The 17,772-nt window shown below is 52.5% G+C and overlaps 2 protein-coding genes across 43 annotated transcripts in view; both read left to right on the plus strand.

The window, feature by feature from the left end:
• SH3BP2 (SH3 domain binding protein 2) overlaps nt 1–2,554 on the plus strand; it is a 35,863-nt gene extending 33,309 nt beyond the window's left edge. For all 20 annotated transcript variants that reach the window (XM_084971334.1, XM_084971329.1, XM_084971342.1 and 17 more), the window contains 5 exons: nt 129–252; nt 461–516; nt 856–937; nt 1,650–1,709; nt 1,995–2,554. In XM_084971334.1, coding sequence (XP_084827460.1) covers nt 129–252; nt 461–516; nt 856–937; nt 1,650–1,709; nt 1,995–2,132 — 460 coding nt within the window. In that variant the 3' untranslated portion in view covers nt 2,133–2,554. The remainder of the gene's footprint in view (nt 1–128; nt 253–460; nt 517–855; nt 938–1,649; nt 1,710–1,994) is intronic.
• Nucleotides 2,555–10,135: 7,581 nt separating this feature from the next.
• The window catches only part of ADD1 (adducin 1), an 84,046-nt gene continuing 76,409 nt past the window's right edge, over nt 10,136–17,772 (plus strand). For 9 of the 23 annotated variants that reach the window (XM_084971317.1, XM_084971301.1, XM_084971307.1 and 6 more), the window contains exons 1-2: nt 10,740–10,801; nt 11,708–11,866. In XM_084971317.1, coding sequence (XP_084827443.1) covers nt 11,857–11,866 — 10 coding nt within the window. In that variant the 5' untranslated portion in view covers nt 10,740–10,801; nt 11,708–11,856. Of the gene's footprint in view, nt 10,499–10,739; nt 10,802–11,707; nt 11,867–17,772 lie in introns of those variants that run through there. The other 14 variants (XM_084971302.1, XM_084971322.1, XM_084971309.1 and 11 more) reach the window with 3 other exon arrangements.

Here is a 17,772-nt window from a genome sequence, read left to right on the forward strand (position 1 = left end):
CCACCCCCAGGCCCAAGGCACCAGACCTCGTGGGTTCCAAGGCTTGGTGTGGCCACTCCAAGGTCCTGTGGGGTGAGCAGCATCCCGTTCCGTCCGTGACATGACCTTCCTCTCCTTGTCCCCTCTAGGCGCTCACCCCCCGATGGGCAGAGTTTCAGGAGCTTCTCCTTTGAAAAGCCCCGGCAGCCCTTGCCGGCCGACAGCTCCCTGGCGGACGCCGGCAGGGAGGACTCTGACGAGGACTATGAGAAGGCAAGGCCCCGCGGAGCACCCGGAGCTGCAGGCCAGGGTGGCCTCTCCCTGGTCCTCTCGAGCCAGGGGCCCCAGCCCTCTGCAGCTGAGGGGGTGGGACATGCGCAAAGCCGGGGACGGGCACAGGCTGGCATCCAGTGGCAGGGCGGGGGGTCCTGGGCACAGCCCCCTCCGGCCCGGACACTGACTGCCGTGGGCCTCCTTCCAGGTGCCGCTGCCCAGCTCGGTCTTTATCAACACCACGGAGTCCTGCGAGGTGGAAAGGTCAGCGCGAGGCTCCTTCTCCGAGGCCTTGTTTTGCAGACACGAGGTTCCCTGCCTGCCCCCCTCCCTAACCTGTCCTGCTGTTCCCCGCTTTTCTGTCCCCCTTGCGAGCCTTGGTGCCGGGCAGTTGCTGGCACAAGAACACGGCCGAGAGACCTGGCAAAAGAGCAGATCCCACCAGCTCCGTGCCTGCTGGCCGTCACCCTGGCTCTGCTCCGGCTGGCCCACGTGGCACCCAGTGCTCTTGGTGCCAGGGCAGCAGTACCGGGAGGACAGAGCCCCTGGGGGAGTGGGGCTGTGGGAGATGGGTCACCTGTTGTCACAACTGTCTTACTGCAGGCTGTTCAAAGCCACGAGCCCCCGGGGGGAGCCCCAGGATGGACTCTACTGCATCCGGAACTCCTCCACCAAGTCAGGGAAGGTAGGCAGCCAGGGACGGTGCCCTGGTGGTCACCCTGTCTGCAAAGACCCCCCCACCTCCGACCCCAGGACAGCTGCATTGGGGTGGGGTCTTCTGGCTCTCCACATACCCAAGCTGACAGGCGGGTACAGGACTCTACAGTTTGTTTGTAGGATACTTCCCTATACAGCCTCTTACTTGGCATTTCAGCTCAGTTCCATCCTCGAGGTCTCTGCCTGGCAGCCCCCCTCTCCATCTGTCTTTGGGGACTAAACACCAACTGCAGTGGTGCCCCCCTCCCCAGCGTGGGCACGAGGCAGGAAGGAAGGGTGGGGGGGCCCAGGATTCTGTGGGGGTGGGCTTCCTGTTCTTGCACTTTGAAGGGGAGGCTGCTTGGGGGCAGTGGGAATGCTGGGGGTCTGCTGGCCCTGCCTGTGCCCCTCCAAGGGCGAATCGTGTAACCTCACTGAGCCTCAGTTTCCCCACGTGGGTCAGAGATGCTCTTTGTGTGGGCCAGCACTTGCCACTGTCTTTCGAGTCTCGTCAGACTGTCCAAGGGTGGGAAGCCCCGTGGTCAGGGGCCGCCTGTCTCCACCTGGCTGTCCGCGTGCAGAGTGACCCTTCGCTAGGGACCCAGGCTCAGTGCTCTGTCTGCCCCTCGCCCTCGGAGGGCCACGTCTTCCCCAAGGTGAGCCGCTCTCAGTGAGCCCACCCTGCCCGCCTCTCCCTGCAGGTTCTGGTCGTGTGGGACGAAACCTCCAGCAAAGTGAGGAACTACCGCATCTTTGAGAAGGTGAGCAGCCGCCCTACCCCAGGGCCCCAGGCAGGAGCCTGCCTGGGACCGGGACACAGTCTCCCTGGTGGAGCAGCGGGCGGGCGGAGACCAGCACCTCCACACGCCACCTCACCCCTCCCCGCCTCAGTGCCCCCGCCACTGCCTCCCCAGCCTGGCTGTGTCCTCCACTGACCCTAGAGGAGATGGGGCGATCAGCCCTCCACCCCAGGCTTATTTGCAGCCCCCGCCTGCATCCCCTGGGCAGAGCCGGCCGCCCGCTGACCCGCCACCCTCCCCACCCAGGACTCGAAGTTCTACCTGGAGGGCGAGGTCCTGTTTGTGAGTGTGGGCAGCCTGGTGGAACACTACCACACCCACGTGCTGCCCGGCCACCAGAGCCTGCTGCTGCGCCACCCCTACGGCTACGCCAGGCCCAGGTGACACCGCCCCACCGGCTCCCGGCCACACAGGAGGAGACTGGCTTGCACGGGAGGATGAGCAGGAGCCAGCATGGTGCTTTGGCGTGGGGTCTCCCCGACGGACACTGCAGGGAAACTGCCAGGCCGGGCTCCACCCAGCAGGCTGGGTCCCCGGGGCCAGGCCAGACCCTGGGCTCCAGAGAATTGAGTGGGGCTCTCTGATCTCACCCCGCCCACCTTGCAGGAGCCCAGGAGCCCAGGACTGAGTCCAGCCAGGACGTCCCGGACAGGAATTCTGGCACAGCCACCCTGCACTGGGCTGGGAGCTGGGCAGGGCTGGGACATTTGGGGTGGGGACAGGGGCTGGCCCCAGGTTCCCCCAGGAACGCTACAACGCAGGCTCCAGAGGGGCCCTTGCTGCACAATAAAGCACAGATGACCTTTGCCCAGGCGGCCAGGGTGTCACTGGGAAGAGGGGGTGGCCGGCCTTACTGAGTTCCCGCACCACAGTGACTGCAGCAGTGGGTCCACTAAGAGGTGGACAGGTCCCTGGGCCACAGGTCACTAAACACTGTGTGCAGCTGGTAACAGACCAGGACCCAGAGTTGGGTAGTCCGCTCTCAGCCCAAATCCAGAGCGCCAGCTTCTGCTGCCACAAGTCAGGTCCAGGGCAGTGAGGCTGCAGAACTAAAAGGCCTAAGAGTTCCCTTGTGGCTCAGCGAATTAAGGATCCAGTGTTGTCACTGTAGTGGCTTGAATTGCTGCTGTTGTGCGGGTTTTACCCCTGGCCTGGGAACTTCCACATGCTGTAGATGTGGCAAAAAAAAAATCCTTCAAATATATAATTGGGGAGTTCCCATTGTGGCTCAGCAGGTTAAGAAGCTGACTAGTATCCATGAGGATGCAGGTTCTGATCCCTGACCCGGCTTATGGGCTAAGACCTGGCATTGCTGTGGCTGTGGCTTAGGGTGGTGGCTGCAGCTCCAACTTGACCCCCTAGCCTGGGAACCTCCATATGCCACAGGTGTGGCCCTAAATTGTGTGTGTGTGTGTGTGTGTGTATAACGTGTATGTATTGGGGTCATTTGCTGGATTAACCAATGTTTACTGGAAGACAGCTGGGCAGGAAGGGCTCCCAGCACCCACTGTCCGTGGCGGTTGCTGTGCAGGGGCTGGGAGCTTGGAACCCAGTGGGGGGCTCCAGGAAGACTTCCTAGAGGAAGCGCTGGCTGCCGTGCCACAGGAAGAGTAGGCCCTCAGTAGGCCGGGGATGGGTGGGGACCGTGGCCCCGGATGCCCACGTCCTCTGGTCGATACCCGGCCCAGGCCCAGCTGTGATTAACCCCTTGTTTCTCGCCGTGGAATTCCAGCCCCCTGCTTGCCCTGGCACAGCCGCTCAGGCTGAGAATTTATTTTCCCCTTAAAAACAGACTTAGCTGGGGGTCAGGGTGGCAGAGAACTTAGGGTCCTCGGTCCTCGCTGGACTTTTCCTCCGGGGAAGAGGAATTTGCTCTGTAAAACCCAAGCCATGAGATCCTTCGTGTCCACTTACTGTTGATGAACAGTCTCAGGAGAAGACCCCTTGTTTGGCGGTCCCCCCCCTGCCTGGGGCGTGTCCGGGTGGGGTGGTGGGTGGAAGCTGAAAGAGGATGTGGGTCGGGGGCATGGGGGGCTCCTTGCGGTGCGGCAGGGAAGACAGTGGCCACCTCTTCCAGGAGCCAAGTGTCCGGCACCGTCTCTGCAGGTGTTTCTGGCCGGGGTGGGGGGCGGCCAGTGCTGCTGGGCTTTTCCTGCCCCCAACGAGGCTGCAATTCTCTGCTCTCTCTCTTCCCGAATTCGCTGGGGAACCCGGTGAGGCACGCCGTTCCCCGCTGGCTACAGCTTCCCTTCCTCTGAAGAGTTTAAGCAGGGGCTTGGGGCAGAGACACAGTTTCCACCAGGGCCCAGGGTCTGCGGTGCCAGTGACGGCTGTAGGACGCCAGGTGTTGCTGCTTTTCGCTGGCATGCAGCCACTTTGGAGCCAGCTCATGGCAAGACCCCTGAGCTGGAAGGTTTTGGGGGTTCTAGGGTCCAGAGCCACGTGACAGGTCCTGCGGACTGCTTGGACAGGTGAGGCCTGTGGCTGCCAGAGGCCCACCCCAGACCCTGGCCGAGCCGCCCCCAGGCCCAGGGGCTCAGTTGTTAGTCTGAGGGTCAGGGGTAGTGGGCAGGGCCCCAGGCGTGGTCGTCCAGTGTGAAGGAGGGGCTGGAAGAGGCCCCATTCCCTCCCGAGACCTGCCGTGGGTGTTGTGTTACTCACATGGGGTAGGAGGGTGGTGCCACTTGCTGAGCGTTTCCTGTAGTCTAGGTGCTAAGCTCTGCGCGTAGTTTGTCTGGAGGGCAGCTGCTCTTGGACGTGGTTTACAGGTGACAGGCCTAGGTTCAAGTCTCAGGCATGTGATCTGCTTTCACTGCTCTGAGCCTCGACCCTGGCCCCTGCCTGGCGTCCTGCCACCCCTCTCGATCTCTGGTAGTCATTGTGGGGGTGTCTAGTTAGCCTGCCTCCCGAGGTTCTGGATGTACTTTCACCCAGCCAAGGGGGCAAGGCTGACCTGCCCCACTCTGCTCTCCTTGCCCCAGACTGTGGGGGGAAACCAACGGGAGGCTGGCCCAAGGTGCTACTGCTGCCTCATCTACAGATGGGGAAACTGAGGCTCAGAGAGGCCTCCCTGACCTGCCAGCCCGATGGTGAGTTCAGAGACGGGTTTGATTCCTGGGCTCAGGAAAAGGGCCCCAAACACTTTGGGAAGCCTCTCAAGCTGAGCAGTGAGCACAGGCTTACTTTTCCCGCTGTTGATCAGAAAGCGTGCATTTAGATTAAAAAGGATGCATTTAGAACCAGAAGAGACCCCACTAGACAAGCTGGAGTTGTCCCCCCAGCCCAACTCTAGGTCACGTTGCGTGGATGCCCCCTGCTGGTCCAAGGGGGAGCTTCCTGCACCCCAGAGGGCACCAAGGAAGACCAGGGGGCGGGCCTGGGGGCCAGGGGCTTCTTGTCCAGCACCAACTTGGCTGGCCTCTGAGGCAGCAAGGCCACCCAGGGGATATCGAACCAGATCCTGTGTCCCTAGAGGAGGGGCAGTGAGGGAAGGTCTCTGGCTGTGACCCAGCTGCATGGTGCCCCTCGCTGGGCAACCCAGTCACATCTCTGTGACTCCACCCAGGAAAGACTGCCCCCTGTCCTGGGGGGCAGTGACCCCGCCGAGGGTTGGCTGGCTGGGGCCGTCCCCTGTCAAACCACCTCCAGAAGGCCCCAGGGAGAGTCCGGGGACACAGCAGACCTGACCCCACCTGCCTCCTTCCGAACTTCCTTTGCTCCTCAGAAGCCTTAGAGGCTGCCTGACAGCTGCCCTTGCGTCGCCCTCTGGTGTATCCCTGCTCCTGCCCTGAGCTACTCAGACCTGAAGGACATCCTTTTTCCTTTCACTTCCTGTGGAAAAGTGAACAAAACACAAGCTTACTGTGCAACAAGTGCACAGTAAGCTTGTTAGGAAGTGAATGCCGAGAAGCAGCCTTTTGAGTTCCTGTTGTGGCACGGTGGAAATGAAACTGACTAGTATTCATGAGGTTCGATCCTTGGCCTTGCTCAGTGGGTTAAGGATCCGGCGTTGCTATGAGCTGTGGTATAGGTTGCAGACGTGGCTTGGATCTGGAGTTGCTGTGGCTGTGGTGTAGGCTGGCAGTTGCAGCTCCAATTGGACCCCTAGCCTGGGCACCTCCATATGCCGCAGGTGTGGCCCTAGAAAGAAAAAAAAGGAAGTAACCTTAGAGTTCCCGCTCTGGTGCAGTGGGTTAAGAATCTGACCGCAGCAGCTTGGGTTGCTGAGGGGTGCAGGTTCGATCACCAGCCAGGCGAGGTGGGTTGACGCACTGCTTTTCTTCCCCCCCCCTTTTTTGGTCTTTTTGTCTCTTTAGGGTTGCACCCGCGGCATATGGAGGTTCTCAGGCTAAGGGTCCAATCAGAGCTACAGCTTCCGGCCTACACCACAGCCACAGCAACTTGGGATCTGAGCCGCATCTGTGACCCACAGCTCACAGCCATGCTAGATCCTTAACCCACTGAGCGAGGCCAGGGATCAAACCTGCAACCTCATGGTTCCTAGTCGGATTTGATAACCACTGAGCCATGACGGGAACTCCTGCTTTTCTAATTTTTAGTTGAATTTTTTTTTTTTTTTTTTTTGGGGTATTGAGTAGTGAAGAGTATTTCCTTTTTTTGGCTACCCTTGTGGCATATGCAAGTTCCAGGGCCAGGGATTGAATCTGAGCCACAGCTGCAACCTGTGCTACAGCTGTGGCAGTGTTAGATGCTTGACACACTGCATCACAGAAACTCCTATAGAGAGTATTTCTTATATACAGTTTTCTTAGATTGGGTTCTTTCGAAGCAAAACCTTGCAGTTCCCTAGTGGATTGGCCGGTTAAGGATCTGGCGTTGTTGCTACTGTGGCTCAGGTCACTGATGTGTGGGTTTGATCCCACTGCTTCTTCATGCTGTGGGCATGGCCAAAAAAAAAAAACAAAAACAAAAAAACAAAAACACAGTAGGATAACCTGGAGCAGGGCTCTTGGGCGAGTGATTTATGTTTATGGAGGGCACGTCCTCAGGGAAGCAGGAGGGCGCAAAGGAAAACAAAGGGCAGAAGTGGGCCCAGCCAGAGGCCAGCGTGGGCCTGATCCCACGGGGACTCTGGTGTGCCACTGGTCCCTAGAGTTGGTTTTGCTTTGCGGGGACCAGTCTTATGTGCCTCAGATCAGCCAGGGCACCAACGGCCACTCTGAGGTCCCCTCCCTGATGTGCTCAGATCCACTTGTTTCTCACATTACGTTCAGTCCATTCAGACCCAGACTCTTCAGGCTTCTGACTGGTCAGGAATCTGGAGGAACTTCCAAATGAGTAGAGGGGTGAACTCAGTGGCCCCCGCTGCTGCAGGTGGCTACAAAGCCACAACCAATACCCACCACCCATTCTAGATTTCTCTTCCTCATGGCTCGCCCTTTGGCTCTTCTGGATGGTTCACTCCTGAAGTCTGAGAACCCGGGAGCCTGCCCTTAGCAGGCCATGTGGCCATGCTTGTCTGCTTATGCCTGCTGGGTATGGGTGTATCCAGAGCTCACTGCTGCTCTGAATGCCTGAGTGCCAAACACACTCCTGCCTGCCCCCATCATGTGACTGGTAGCCCTGCATCCAGTAATGGGGGTTGGGATTTCTCATTGTGGCTCAGTGGGTTACAAATCCAACTAATATCCATGAGGATTCGGGTTTGATCCCTGGCGTCGCTCAGTGGGTTAAGGATCTGGTGTTGCCTTGAGCTGTGGTGTAGACTGGCAGCTGCAGCTCCAATTCGACCCCTACCCTGGGAACTTCCATATGCCCTGGATGCAGCCCTAAAAAGACAAAAAAAAAAAGAGGGGGGTCAATTACCCCTGAAAATGTGGGCATTCCTTTCTGTGCCAACAGATCTACTGACATAAGTTGTCCCAAATAACCAGGTGGCAGCTGTAGCTTCAACTTCGTTATGTCCTCTGGTGGGAGTGTGCTCTTTGGTAACCCACCCTCTGGACTCCCAGTACTTAATGGCTCACAAGGTAGTGCACCTGTTAGGGACAGTGCCTCGTGAGATGGTTACTTATTGGAATAGAGTATTTACCACTCCCTGGAGGGCAACACTCCGTCCTCCTAGCATGCCACCTCCAAGCTGGAGCCTCATTTGAGTCTTCATGTGGCTAGTCCATCTCGGCTAGAACAGCACCTTTCTGGAGGGCGCAGTGTGTGGTGGGAATGGTGGGTCCCTGGTCATGTGCCGCTGCCATATCTCCTTTGTCCTAAAGAAGGTCCTTCAGTCCTAGGCAGTTATGTGGGCTTTCATGTCCACAAACCAGACACCTTGTGAGCTCTTGACAGTGGTTCCGGCTTAAGTGTTGCAGGCAGAAAAGGCAAACCCACAGTCAGATACATGGTGGTCCATCTTGCTGAGCATGACTCATTCCTTTCTCCAGGACAGAAGGGATCCAGTGTAATCGACTTGCTGCCAAGAAGCTGGTTGGCTCCTTCAGGGGCCTTGGTTTCCAATGGTGATAGGTTAGATGCTGGCAAGGGCAATAGCTGGGTCTGCTTGGTTATAAGGAGCCCGTGCTGTTGGGCTCATGGATGGCCTCTGCCATGGCTACTTCATTGATGAGATGATTGCAGTGGCAGAGGACGGATCCTGTTGGCGGAGTCATTCCCTCTGCTTGGTTGTTTAGAGCCTCTGTTGTGGATGCCCACCAGTGGACATTAAGATGCAATGCAAAGATCTTCACCTTGTGCCGGTTCTCAGAGGTCCATCCACGTGTCTCTTCCTCACACCTCTTGGTCACTGAACCTCCAGACTTTGCCTTCCAGGCTCCTGACCAACTGTTTAAATTACTTCTCACTGCCCGTGGGTCCAGGCTACATCTTCCCCCACACAGTGAGTGGTCAAGTTCACCATCTGAAGCTTCGCCTTCTTTCAGGGTGACTGCTGAGTGGGATGTGATGCAGCAGTGGGCCATTTTCAGCTATTCCAACATATTGAGACAAACTTGCTGTGAGCCGGACATGTGGTTTTTCCTCCTCAGTGTCACAGGGAGTCCCCTGAGACCCCAGTGTGCGCCGAGGGAGCGGTATCAAAGCTACAGTAGCAGGGGTCTGGACCAGTGATGGATAGTGCTAGCCTCAGGTGTCCCTTAGAAACACTGCATTGCTGCCAGAGCTCAGAAGCAAGCCAGAAGTTACTTTTTGAGCTGCTTGGGTCTGTGCATTTGTAGTTTTCATGAAAATTTAAACACTCAGCCATTGTACATTCAAGTAGTATTTCTATTCTCCCAACCCCCACCATCTATTTTCAGGGACTCTTGATTACATATATACTAGGCTTCTCTTAGTTGCCCTGCAGCTCACTGGTGCTCTGTTCATTCTTTTCCAGGCTCCTTTTTTTTTTTTTTTAAACATTTTTATTTTGTCTATTATAGTTGATTTATCCAGGCTCTTTTCTGTTTTATTTAATTTCTTCCTCCCTCCCTCCCTCCCTTCCTTTCTTTTTGTCATGGTGTGCAGTGGCTTGATGTGGGATCTCAGTCCTCAGACCAGGGATTGAACCTGGGCACCAGTGATGGAAGTGCCAAATCCTAGCTACTAGGCCACCAGGGAACTCCCTCATTTAGCTTTTCTTTTTTCATGTTTTCAAGTTCACTAATACTTTCTTCCACTGGATCTGATCTGCTGTTGATCTCACCCAATGTATTTTTCACAGAAGTTTGATTTGGGTCTTTTTTGTATCTTCTGTGTCCCTACTTAACATGCTCTGTCCTCTTCTACTTCTTCTTCCCTTCAGCAAGCCCCTGCTGACACCTCCTATGGCCAGCCCTTGTGGCCCGGTGCAAAGGAAATGGAAGTGAGTGATGTGTAATTGTGGAGTCTTGTCAGAAGTCTTCTGACAGAAGCCAACATCCAGGAGATCAGAGGTCACTGTCTCCTATCCATCTGCAGGGTCCCCCACCCTTTCCTGGACTAGACTAAAGAAGACTCTGCTGGGAGGGAAGGCCTGGATTCCACACTATTCTTTCACTTCCCAGCTCTGAGCCTCAACTCTTTATGGGTTAAAGGGAGCGAGAAGCTCTGCGCATGTCTCCCGGGGTTTTTTGGGGACTCAGATGAGACAACAGGAGGGGCAGTTCAGGGCAGGTGCTGATGTAGTCTCCAGAGTAGTCTTCAGGTCTACAGGTAGCCTGTTCTCACCAAGGCCCTAGCTGTGTGGAGGTGACTGGTGCTCATTCCTCCAGCATCAGCCCGCCAAGCTCTAGGCAGCAGGCCGCGGCCTTATCAGAATCCACAGGCCCAGGCAGTCCCGGCCCCACCCTGGCTGCCCGCCCAGCCCCAAACTCCGCCTGTGATTCCGGCCCCGCCCCTGCAGGAGCTTCTGCTCCCAGACCAGCACAGGGCGGGGCACAGGGCAGGGTCCAGCTGAAGAAGTGGGAGAGGCGGACAGGGAGAAGCACGCCCTCCAGAGCATCCGGTGAACCAGGCCCGCAGGAGGCCTCCACGGACCAGACCGGCGACAATGCACGAGTGACCAGGCGGCTCCGGGTGAGCGGACGCCGTTGGCACATCCAGACCGGCCTGCTTCGATGAGGAGGCTGGCGGGGCTGCGACCCACCGACCCCACGCGCTAAAGCCTGTTTTGTCCGCAGCGGGAGGGCGGGGCCGGTGGGCGGAGCCGGCCGCAGGCCGACTTAAGCCGAAGGCGGCAACTGAGAGCGGCAACCCCGCCCGCCCAAGCCCCGCCCCTCACCGCCCCGGTCACGCCCCGCCGCGTCCACCAGCTTCAGGTAGCCAGCCAATCGTAGGACGTGTTGCTGGACGGTGCGGCAACAGCTGGACCTATGGGGTGGTGCGTTGTTGGGCTGCGGCGCCGCAGGCCGCACCCAGCTCCGGCAGCTGGGGCTGCGCTGAGGGCTGAGGGCTGAGGGGGCGGGAGGCCGGGCGGGCCGGGGCAGCGGGCTGGGGTTGCGCGCGGCGGACAGGGGGCGGAGCCCGAGCCGGAGCCGGAGCCGGAGCCGGAGCTGGAGCGGACGGGCGGCGGCCGCACTCGGACCTGGGAGCCCGCGCGCTGCTCGCGATTCGCCCCTGAGGTGAGGCCCGTGCGCAGGGCGGCGGCGGGCCCCGAGCGCGGCGGGGCGGCCCAGGGGCTCCAGCCTGGCGGCGGGGCCTGAGGAGGCGGTGGCGGCGCGGAGGGCGGGGGCCACGCCGGGAAGGGGCGCCTGGCCGTCCCGGGGGCGTCGCCGCCGTTCGGCCGTTGGCTTTGACGCGGCGCGGAGGGGCCGGCGCCCTGCTCGCCCTTCGCCCTCCGGGCTCGCCTGTGGGAGCGCCTGGGCAGTGGGTCTGCGGGCTGGTGGCGGGCTTCGCGCGTCCGTGCGCCGAAGGAGGGTCCGGGCCGGACGCTGGGTCCGCCTGCTGCTCGCCGAGGCCCGGCCGGTGGCTCGCAGCGCCGACGGCTCCGGGATTCGCGCACAGAAGCAGGCGGACACCGGTGTCCGAATGCTGCCCGTCTGCTCCCGTGTTTTAAAAAACGACAGCTTCTGCCGAGAGAGAAAGGCCGATCTGCCCCCGGATGGTGATCGGGTTGTCCTGCAACTTTATTAGGGGAGGCGCGGGTGGTCTTTTCCCTCCCTTCCTCCCTCCCTGCCTGCCTTTTTTGTTTATTTTGGGGGATGTCAGAGGGTCTTTGCCTTAAACGGTTGCTTTTATTTTCGCTCTTGCAGTTCATGGCTCAAGATATTTTGTAGGGTTTTGTGCTCACTTCATGCGTACCTACCTTGAAATAAATATTTTGGTTAACCTAAAACTGCTGGTGGTGTGACCATGTGATTTTATGCCTAAATGACATAAGCAATGTGTCATGTCCCCGGGAACCAAAAACATAGCTGATAGCTGTATCCAGTGCTATTACAATAAGACTTTTTGGGGGTGTGAAAAATTAATTAAATCCTGATGGGGATGGGAAACAGGCTGCTGAAAGGTCTACTCTGTCTTCGCAGAACACATCAGTAGAGGCGCCCAGTGAAAGCGAGTCTGAGTGGATGAGCAGGCGGTCCGCAGGCGCTAAAGGGGGAGGGCATCCCGGGCCGAGAGGCTGAATGGTCCCAGGGTGGGACTGACCTAACTGGAATCTTTAATTGAGGAGCAAATGCCAGCCCGTATGTAAATTGCTTTTAAAAATCCATAGTCTTAACACACCCTGTTGATTCTGACTGGCGGGGGAAACTAGAATAGTAAAGTTGTTTTTTGAGGAAGTTGATGGTTTTGGCAGCAGAGCTGCTTTTCAGAGTTTTGATGTGGTTTACGGCAGGACAAATGATTTGTTTTTACTGCTTGTGTGGTTTTAGTTACAGAGACTCACTGAATGACATGAATTTCAATTCTACCCGATCTCCAAAAGATGGGATAGTTTCCTCTCTCTATATAATTTATACAGCAAACCTTTTTCTCTTTTTTCCTTTCTTTTTTTTTAGTGAGTGAATTTTATTGCATTTATAGCTGTGCAGCAATCACCACAACCCAATTTTATAGCATTTCCATCCTCAACCCCCAGCCCATCCCCCATCCCCAGCCTGTCTCCTTTGGAAACCTTAAGTTTTTCAAAATCCAGCTCACCTTTTTAACTCTTTGATGTTATCTGATATGGTGAGGTTTTGCTTGGTGTTAAGTTTTGCGTTACTGATTTTACCATAAAAGCTGTTTTTGTAGGTGATTATTAGTTTTCAGTTCTTTCAAGTACTTGTTGCATTAAATCATAAAACACTGCTAGGCTTTAAAAGATTCATAAAAATGCCCCAAATTAAATATCCAACTAGTGTTAAAATTTTCTTGTCATAATTTTTTATTTTACTATTCAATTAAGGTTTATTGCAGAATATGAATGTAGTTCCCTGTGCTGTACAGTAGGACCTTGTTTATTCCTTTTACATGTAATTGTTTGCGTTGTCATAATTTTTTAACAGTTTGACAAGTTAATATAAAAAGACGTTTTTATTATGTGAAACTTAGTGTTTAATTGGACTTATTTATTTTTATGTGTTTAATTCTTCCCACATGTGTAGAGGCTAGTATAATAAGCCCTTCTTTACCCTCATCCAGCTTCAGCAATTATTAACTCATGGCCAGTTTAGCTTTATCTGTATCCCAAACTCAGAGGTCATATCATTTTATTTTATTTTATTTTATTTTATTTTTTTTTTATTTTCCCACTGTACAGCAAGGGGGTCAGGTTATCCTTACATGTATACATTACAATTACATTTTTTCCCCTGTCATATCATTTTAAATATTTCAGTATGTATATCTTTATACATTTTTTTAAAAAGGTAAATAGAGGAGTTCCCATTGTGGCTCAGTGGGTTAAGAACCTGACATAGTGTCCGTGAGGATGTGGTTTCAATCCCTGGTCTTGCTTGGTGGGTTAAGTATCCCATGTTGCCACAAGTTGCGGCATAGTTTTGCAGATGCAGCTCGGATCTGGTGTTACTATGGCTGTGGCATAGGCTGGCAGTTAACAGCTCGGATTTTATCCCTAGCCTGGGAGCTTCCATATGCCACAGGTGCGGCCCTAAAAAGAAAAAAAAAAAAGTAAATACAAATACCGCTGTCACACAATTTCCTGTTACCTTCAAATATCCAACCAGTGTTAAAATTTTCTTGATTACTCGTAATTTTTTGGAATCAGGATCTCAATGCTATATTATACTGTGACTTGTTTTAAACTATAGGCTTCTCCATCTTTTGTTCTCTCTCTCTCTCTCTTTTTTTTTTTTGTCTTTTTGCCATTTCCTTGGGCCGCTCCCACGGCATATGGAGGTTCCCAGGCTAGGGGTCGAATTGGAGCTGTAGCCACCGGCCTACGCCAGAGCCACAGCAACGCGGGATCCGAGCCACGTCTGCAACCTACACCACAGCTCACGGCAACGCCGGATCGTTAACCCACTGAGCAAGGGCAGGGACCAAACCCGCAACCTTGGGGTTCCTAGTCGGATTCATTAACCACTGCGCCACGACGGGAACTCCTGTTCTCTCTTCTAATTGTTGCTGAAATTGATGTTTTATCTTGTGGAATTACATAGTCTGCATTTTATTCTGTTTTGTAGCTTAACTACAAAGAATTTGCTGTAAATTTAATCTAATATAGCTAGAGCTAAAGACATAATCAGATTTAGGTTTTGTGTGTGTGTGTGGTTTTTTTTTTTTTTTTTTTGCTTTTTAGGGCCATACCTGCAGCATATGGAAGTTCCCAGGCTAGGGGTCAAATTGAGGCTGCAGCTGCAGCTGCCACAGCCACAACCACAGCAAAGCCAGTTCTGAGCTGCATCTGTGAGCTACACCACAGCTCAAGGCAGCGCCAGATCCTTAACCCACTGAACAAGGCGAGGGATAACCCACTGAGCAAGGCCAGGGATTGAACCTGCGTCCTCATGGATACTAGTCAGCGTGTTTCCGCTGAACCACGACGGGAACTCCCTTTTCTTTTTTTAATTGAAGTGTAGTTGATTTAAGGTATTGAAGATGTACATCAAAGTGATTCTGTTTTACATATATGTGTACGTATAGGTACCTTTAGGCTTCTTTTCTATTATAGGTGTTATAAGATACTAAATTTAGTTTTCTGTGGTATACAGTAGGTCCTTGTTGTTTATCTGTTTTATATATATTAGTGTGTTTCTGTTAATCCTGAGTTCCCAATTTATCCTTCCCCCTTTCCCCTGTGGTAACCATAAGTTGTTTTCTATGTCTGTGAGACTGTTTCTGTTTTGTAAATAAGTTCATTTGTATCTTTTTTATAATTTCACTTATAAATGGTATCATATGGTATTTGTCTTCCTCTATCTGACTTCCCGTAGTGTGATAATCTCGGGGTCAGTCCCTGTTGTTGCAAGTAGCCTGTCTTGTTAGGAGCCCTTGATGCTCAATGTTTAGAGTCATGGTTTCCTTACGCATTAAAACATATTGATATTTTAAGTATATAGCTCCATCATTTATTAGCTGGGATAATTCCATAAAGATTAATTTCCCCTTCTTCGTAATTTTAATTATCTGAAAAATAGAGGAAAGAATAAAGAATAAAATAATTTGGAGTTCCCGTCGTGGCGCAGTGGTTAACGAATCCGACTAGGAACCATGAGGTTGCGGGTTCGGTCCCTGCCCTTGCTCAGTGGGTTAAGGATCTGGCGTTGCCGTGAGCTGTGGTGTAGGTTGCAGACGCAGCTCGGATCCTGCCTTGCTGTGGCTCTGGCGTAGGCCAGTGGCTACAGCTCCGATTCGACCCCTAGCCTGGGAACCTCCGTATACCGCGGGAGCGGCCCAAAGAAATAGCAAAAAAGACAAAAAGAAAAAAAAAAAAAAGGAATAAAAGAATTTAACTGCTCTCTTAAAGTACTTTTTCCCTGTTATTCACTAAATCAGACATTTCTCATGTCCTTTAATTATTTATCTCTACTTTTTTCTCTTCCATAAGAATCTTACTTCCTTAAGGCAGTGATTGTATTTATCTACCTTTTAAGCTGGCCCTCTCTGTTCCTGCTGGAATGAGTTCTGTGTCATAGATTAGACCATGACACTTTCTGGTTTAGCATTTTCAGTGATTCTCTGTGGCCCCAAAATTCCAAGTTTTAGGACCAGGCTTTCAAGGTTTCTTGTCTTCCCATGTCTCCAGTCTTATCTGTTATAACACCTTGGTTTTGCTTCCTGCAATGTCTTTTTGTTTGTTTGTTTGTTTGGTCACAGAGGTGGTATGTGGAAGTTCCTTGGCCAGGGATTAAACCTGTGCCACACCAGTGACCTGAGCTGCTGCAGTGACAATCCTTTAACTTCTTTGCCACAAGGGAACTCCCTTCTACTGTGTTTTGAGCACTTAAGGAGATTCACAATCGGCACCCAATAAATAAATATTTGTGAAACGAATGAATGATTTAAGATCTCTTTAAGTCTGTGTAATTGACACACTTGAGAAAATGATAGTTAAAAAAGTAAAGTCATGGAGTTCCCATTGTGGTTCAGTGGTGACAAACCTGACTAGTATCAGTGAGGATGTGGGTTTGATCCCTGGGCTTGCTCAGTGGGTTAAAGGAGCAAGCTGTGGTGTAGATTCCAGATGTGGCTTGGATCTGACATTGCTGTGTCTGGGTAAAGAAAAAAAGTTGGCATTTTGAGAAGGAGAAATTTTTTTAGATTAAATTTTTTGTAGCCATATTTTATGGCAGTGGCGTAAGTAAACACACAGGGGTCCTACCTAGACCTGCTGGAATCCCAACCTTGGGCCAGGTGATTCAGATGCATTCCCTGAGTAACAGCCACTGCTTTATGGCCTTACTTTTGTCGCCTCTTTAACCAGTGTTGGCAGTGGACTCAGGATTACCGTGTTCATGACAGATTATTAAAACAGAGTACTCAAAACACAGTAGGAAGGAGTTCCCTTGTGGCAAAGCAGTTTAAGGATCTGATGTTGTCACTGCAGCAGCTCAGGTCACTGCCCATCTGTTCTCTTAAAGCAGAAGTAGACAAACTTTCTGTAAAGGGCCAGATAATACATGTTTTAGATTTGATATTATTTTATTTTTATTATTTTTTGGCCAAGCCCTCAACATGCAGAAGTTCCTAGGCCAGGGGTTGAACCAGAGCCATAGCAGCCGTAGATGATAATAAATAAATAACCTTATTCAAATAAATTTGAATTGATTTTCATGTCTATCATAAATTAAAATTTATGTTTCATATGTATTTTTTTTCAGCCTTTAGAAGTCGAGTTTAGATTGTGGCCTTTATAAAAACAGACATCAGGCTGGATTTAGCTTGGGGCAGGGCATCATTTACTATTTACTCCCAGAGTTTAAATTTTTTTTTTTTTTTTTTTTTTTTTGTCTTTTGTCTTTTTGTTGTTGTTGTTGTTGTTGTTGTTGCTATTTCTTGGGCCGCTCCCGCGGCATATGGAGGTTCCCAGGCCAGGGGTCTAATCGGAGCTGTAGCTGCCGGCCTACACCAGAGCCACAGCAACAGGGTATCCGAGCAGAGTCTGCAACCTACACCACAGCTCACGGTAAGGCCGGATCGTTAACCCACTGAGCAAGGGCAGGGACCGAACCCGCAACCTCATGGTTCCTAGTCGGATTCGTTAACCACTGCGCCATGGCGGGAACTCCAGAGTTTAAATTTTATCATTAGATTAATCTAGGCATCAGCCTCCTGGACTTGTTTTTGTCTGCTGGTGGGCTTTCTTTGGTTGCATCCTGCTTTGGTCTGTAATAAGGAACTGTGTAGGAGAAATCCTGTCCTGAGATGCCACATGATGTTGGTTGCAGGGTGTTCACTGGGGGCTTGGCCATTAGAATAAATGGAATAATAACTATTCCTTCTTTTTCGTGTGTGTGTGTGTGTGTGTGTGTGTGTGTGTGTGTGTGTGTTTTGTCTTTTTAGGTCCGCACCTGAGGCACATGGAGGTTCCCAGGCTAGGGGTCGAATTGGAGTTACAGCCATAGCAACTTGGGATCCGAGCCATGTCTGTGACCTGTACCACAGCCCACGGCAATGCTGGATCCTTAACCCACTGAGTGAGGCCAGGGATCAAACTTATGTCCTCATGGATGCTAGGCAGGTTCGTTAACCACTGAGCTTCGACGGGAACGCCTTTATTTTCAAGAAGGCTGCTTTACTTCTCTTTGAGTAGAATTTTCAACTTTATTATTCTAGTGCTATCCCAGAATGAAATTTTATATCTTGTTTGTCCTTTAGTTTAATATATTTTAGTTGTGGTTTAATAGAAAGAGGTACTTGAAGTTAGAAAGACCTGGTTACACCAGGTTGTGTAATTTTCTTTGCCATTTTTTTTTTTTTTTCCCCTTTGCTACCCCTGTGGCATGTGAAAGTTCCTAGGCCAAGGCTTGAATCCAAAGTGCAGCAGTGATCTTGCCATACTGCAACAACACTGGATCTTAACCCATTTGCACCAGGCTGGGGACCAGACCCATGCCACCTCGGAGGCAATGCTGGATCCTTAGCCTTCTGCTTCATGGTGGGAACTCCTGCCAAATTAACCTTAAGCTAACATTATACCTGGCCC

The sequence above is a fragment of the Sus scrofa genome, chromosome 8 (assembly GCF_054392235.1).
Source record: "Sus scrofa isolate SSC_HxYL_T2T_F1_AM1 chromosome 8, Sscrofa_HxYL_maternal_Yorkshire_Landrace_v2.0, whole genome shotgun sequence".
Lineage (NCBI taxonomy): Eukaryota > Metazoa > Chordata > Mammalia > Artiodactyla > Suidae > Sus > Sus scrofa.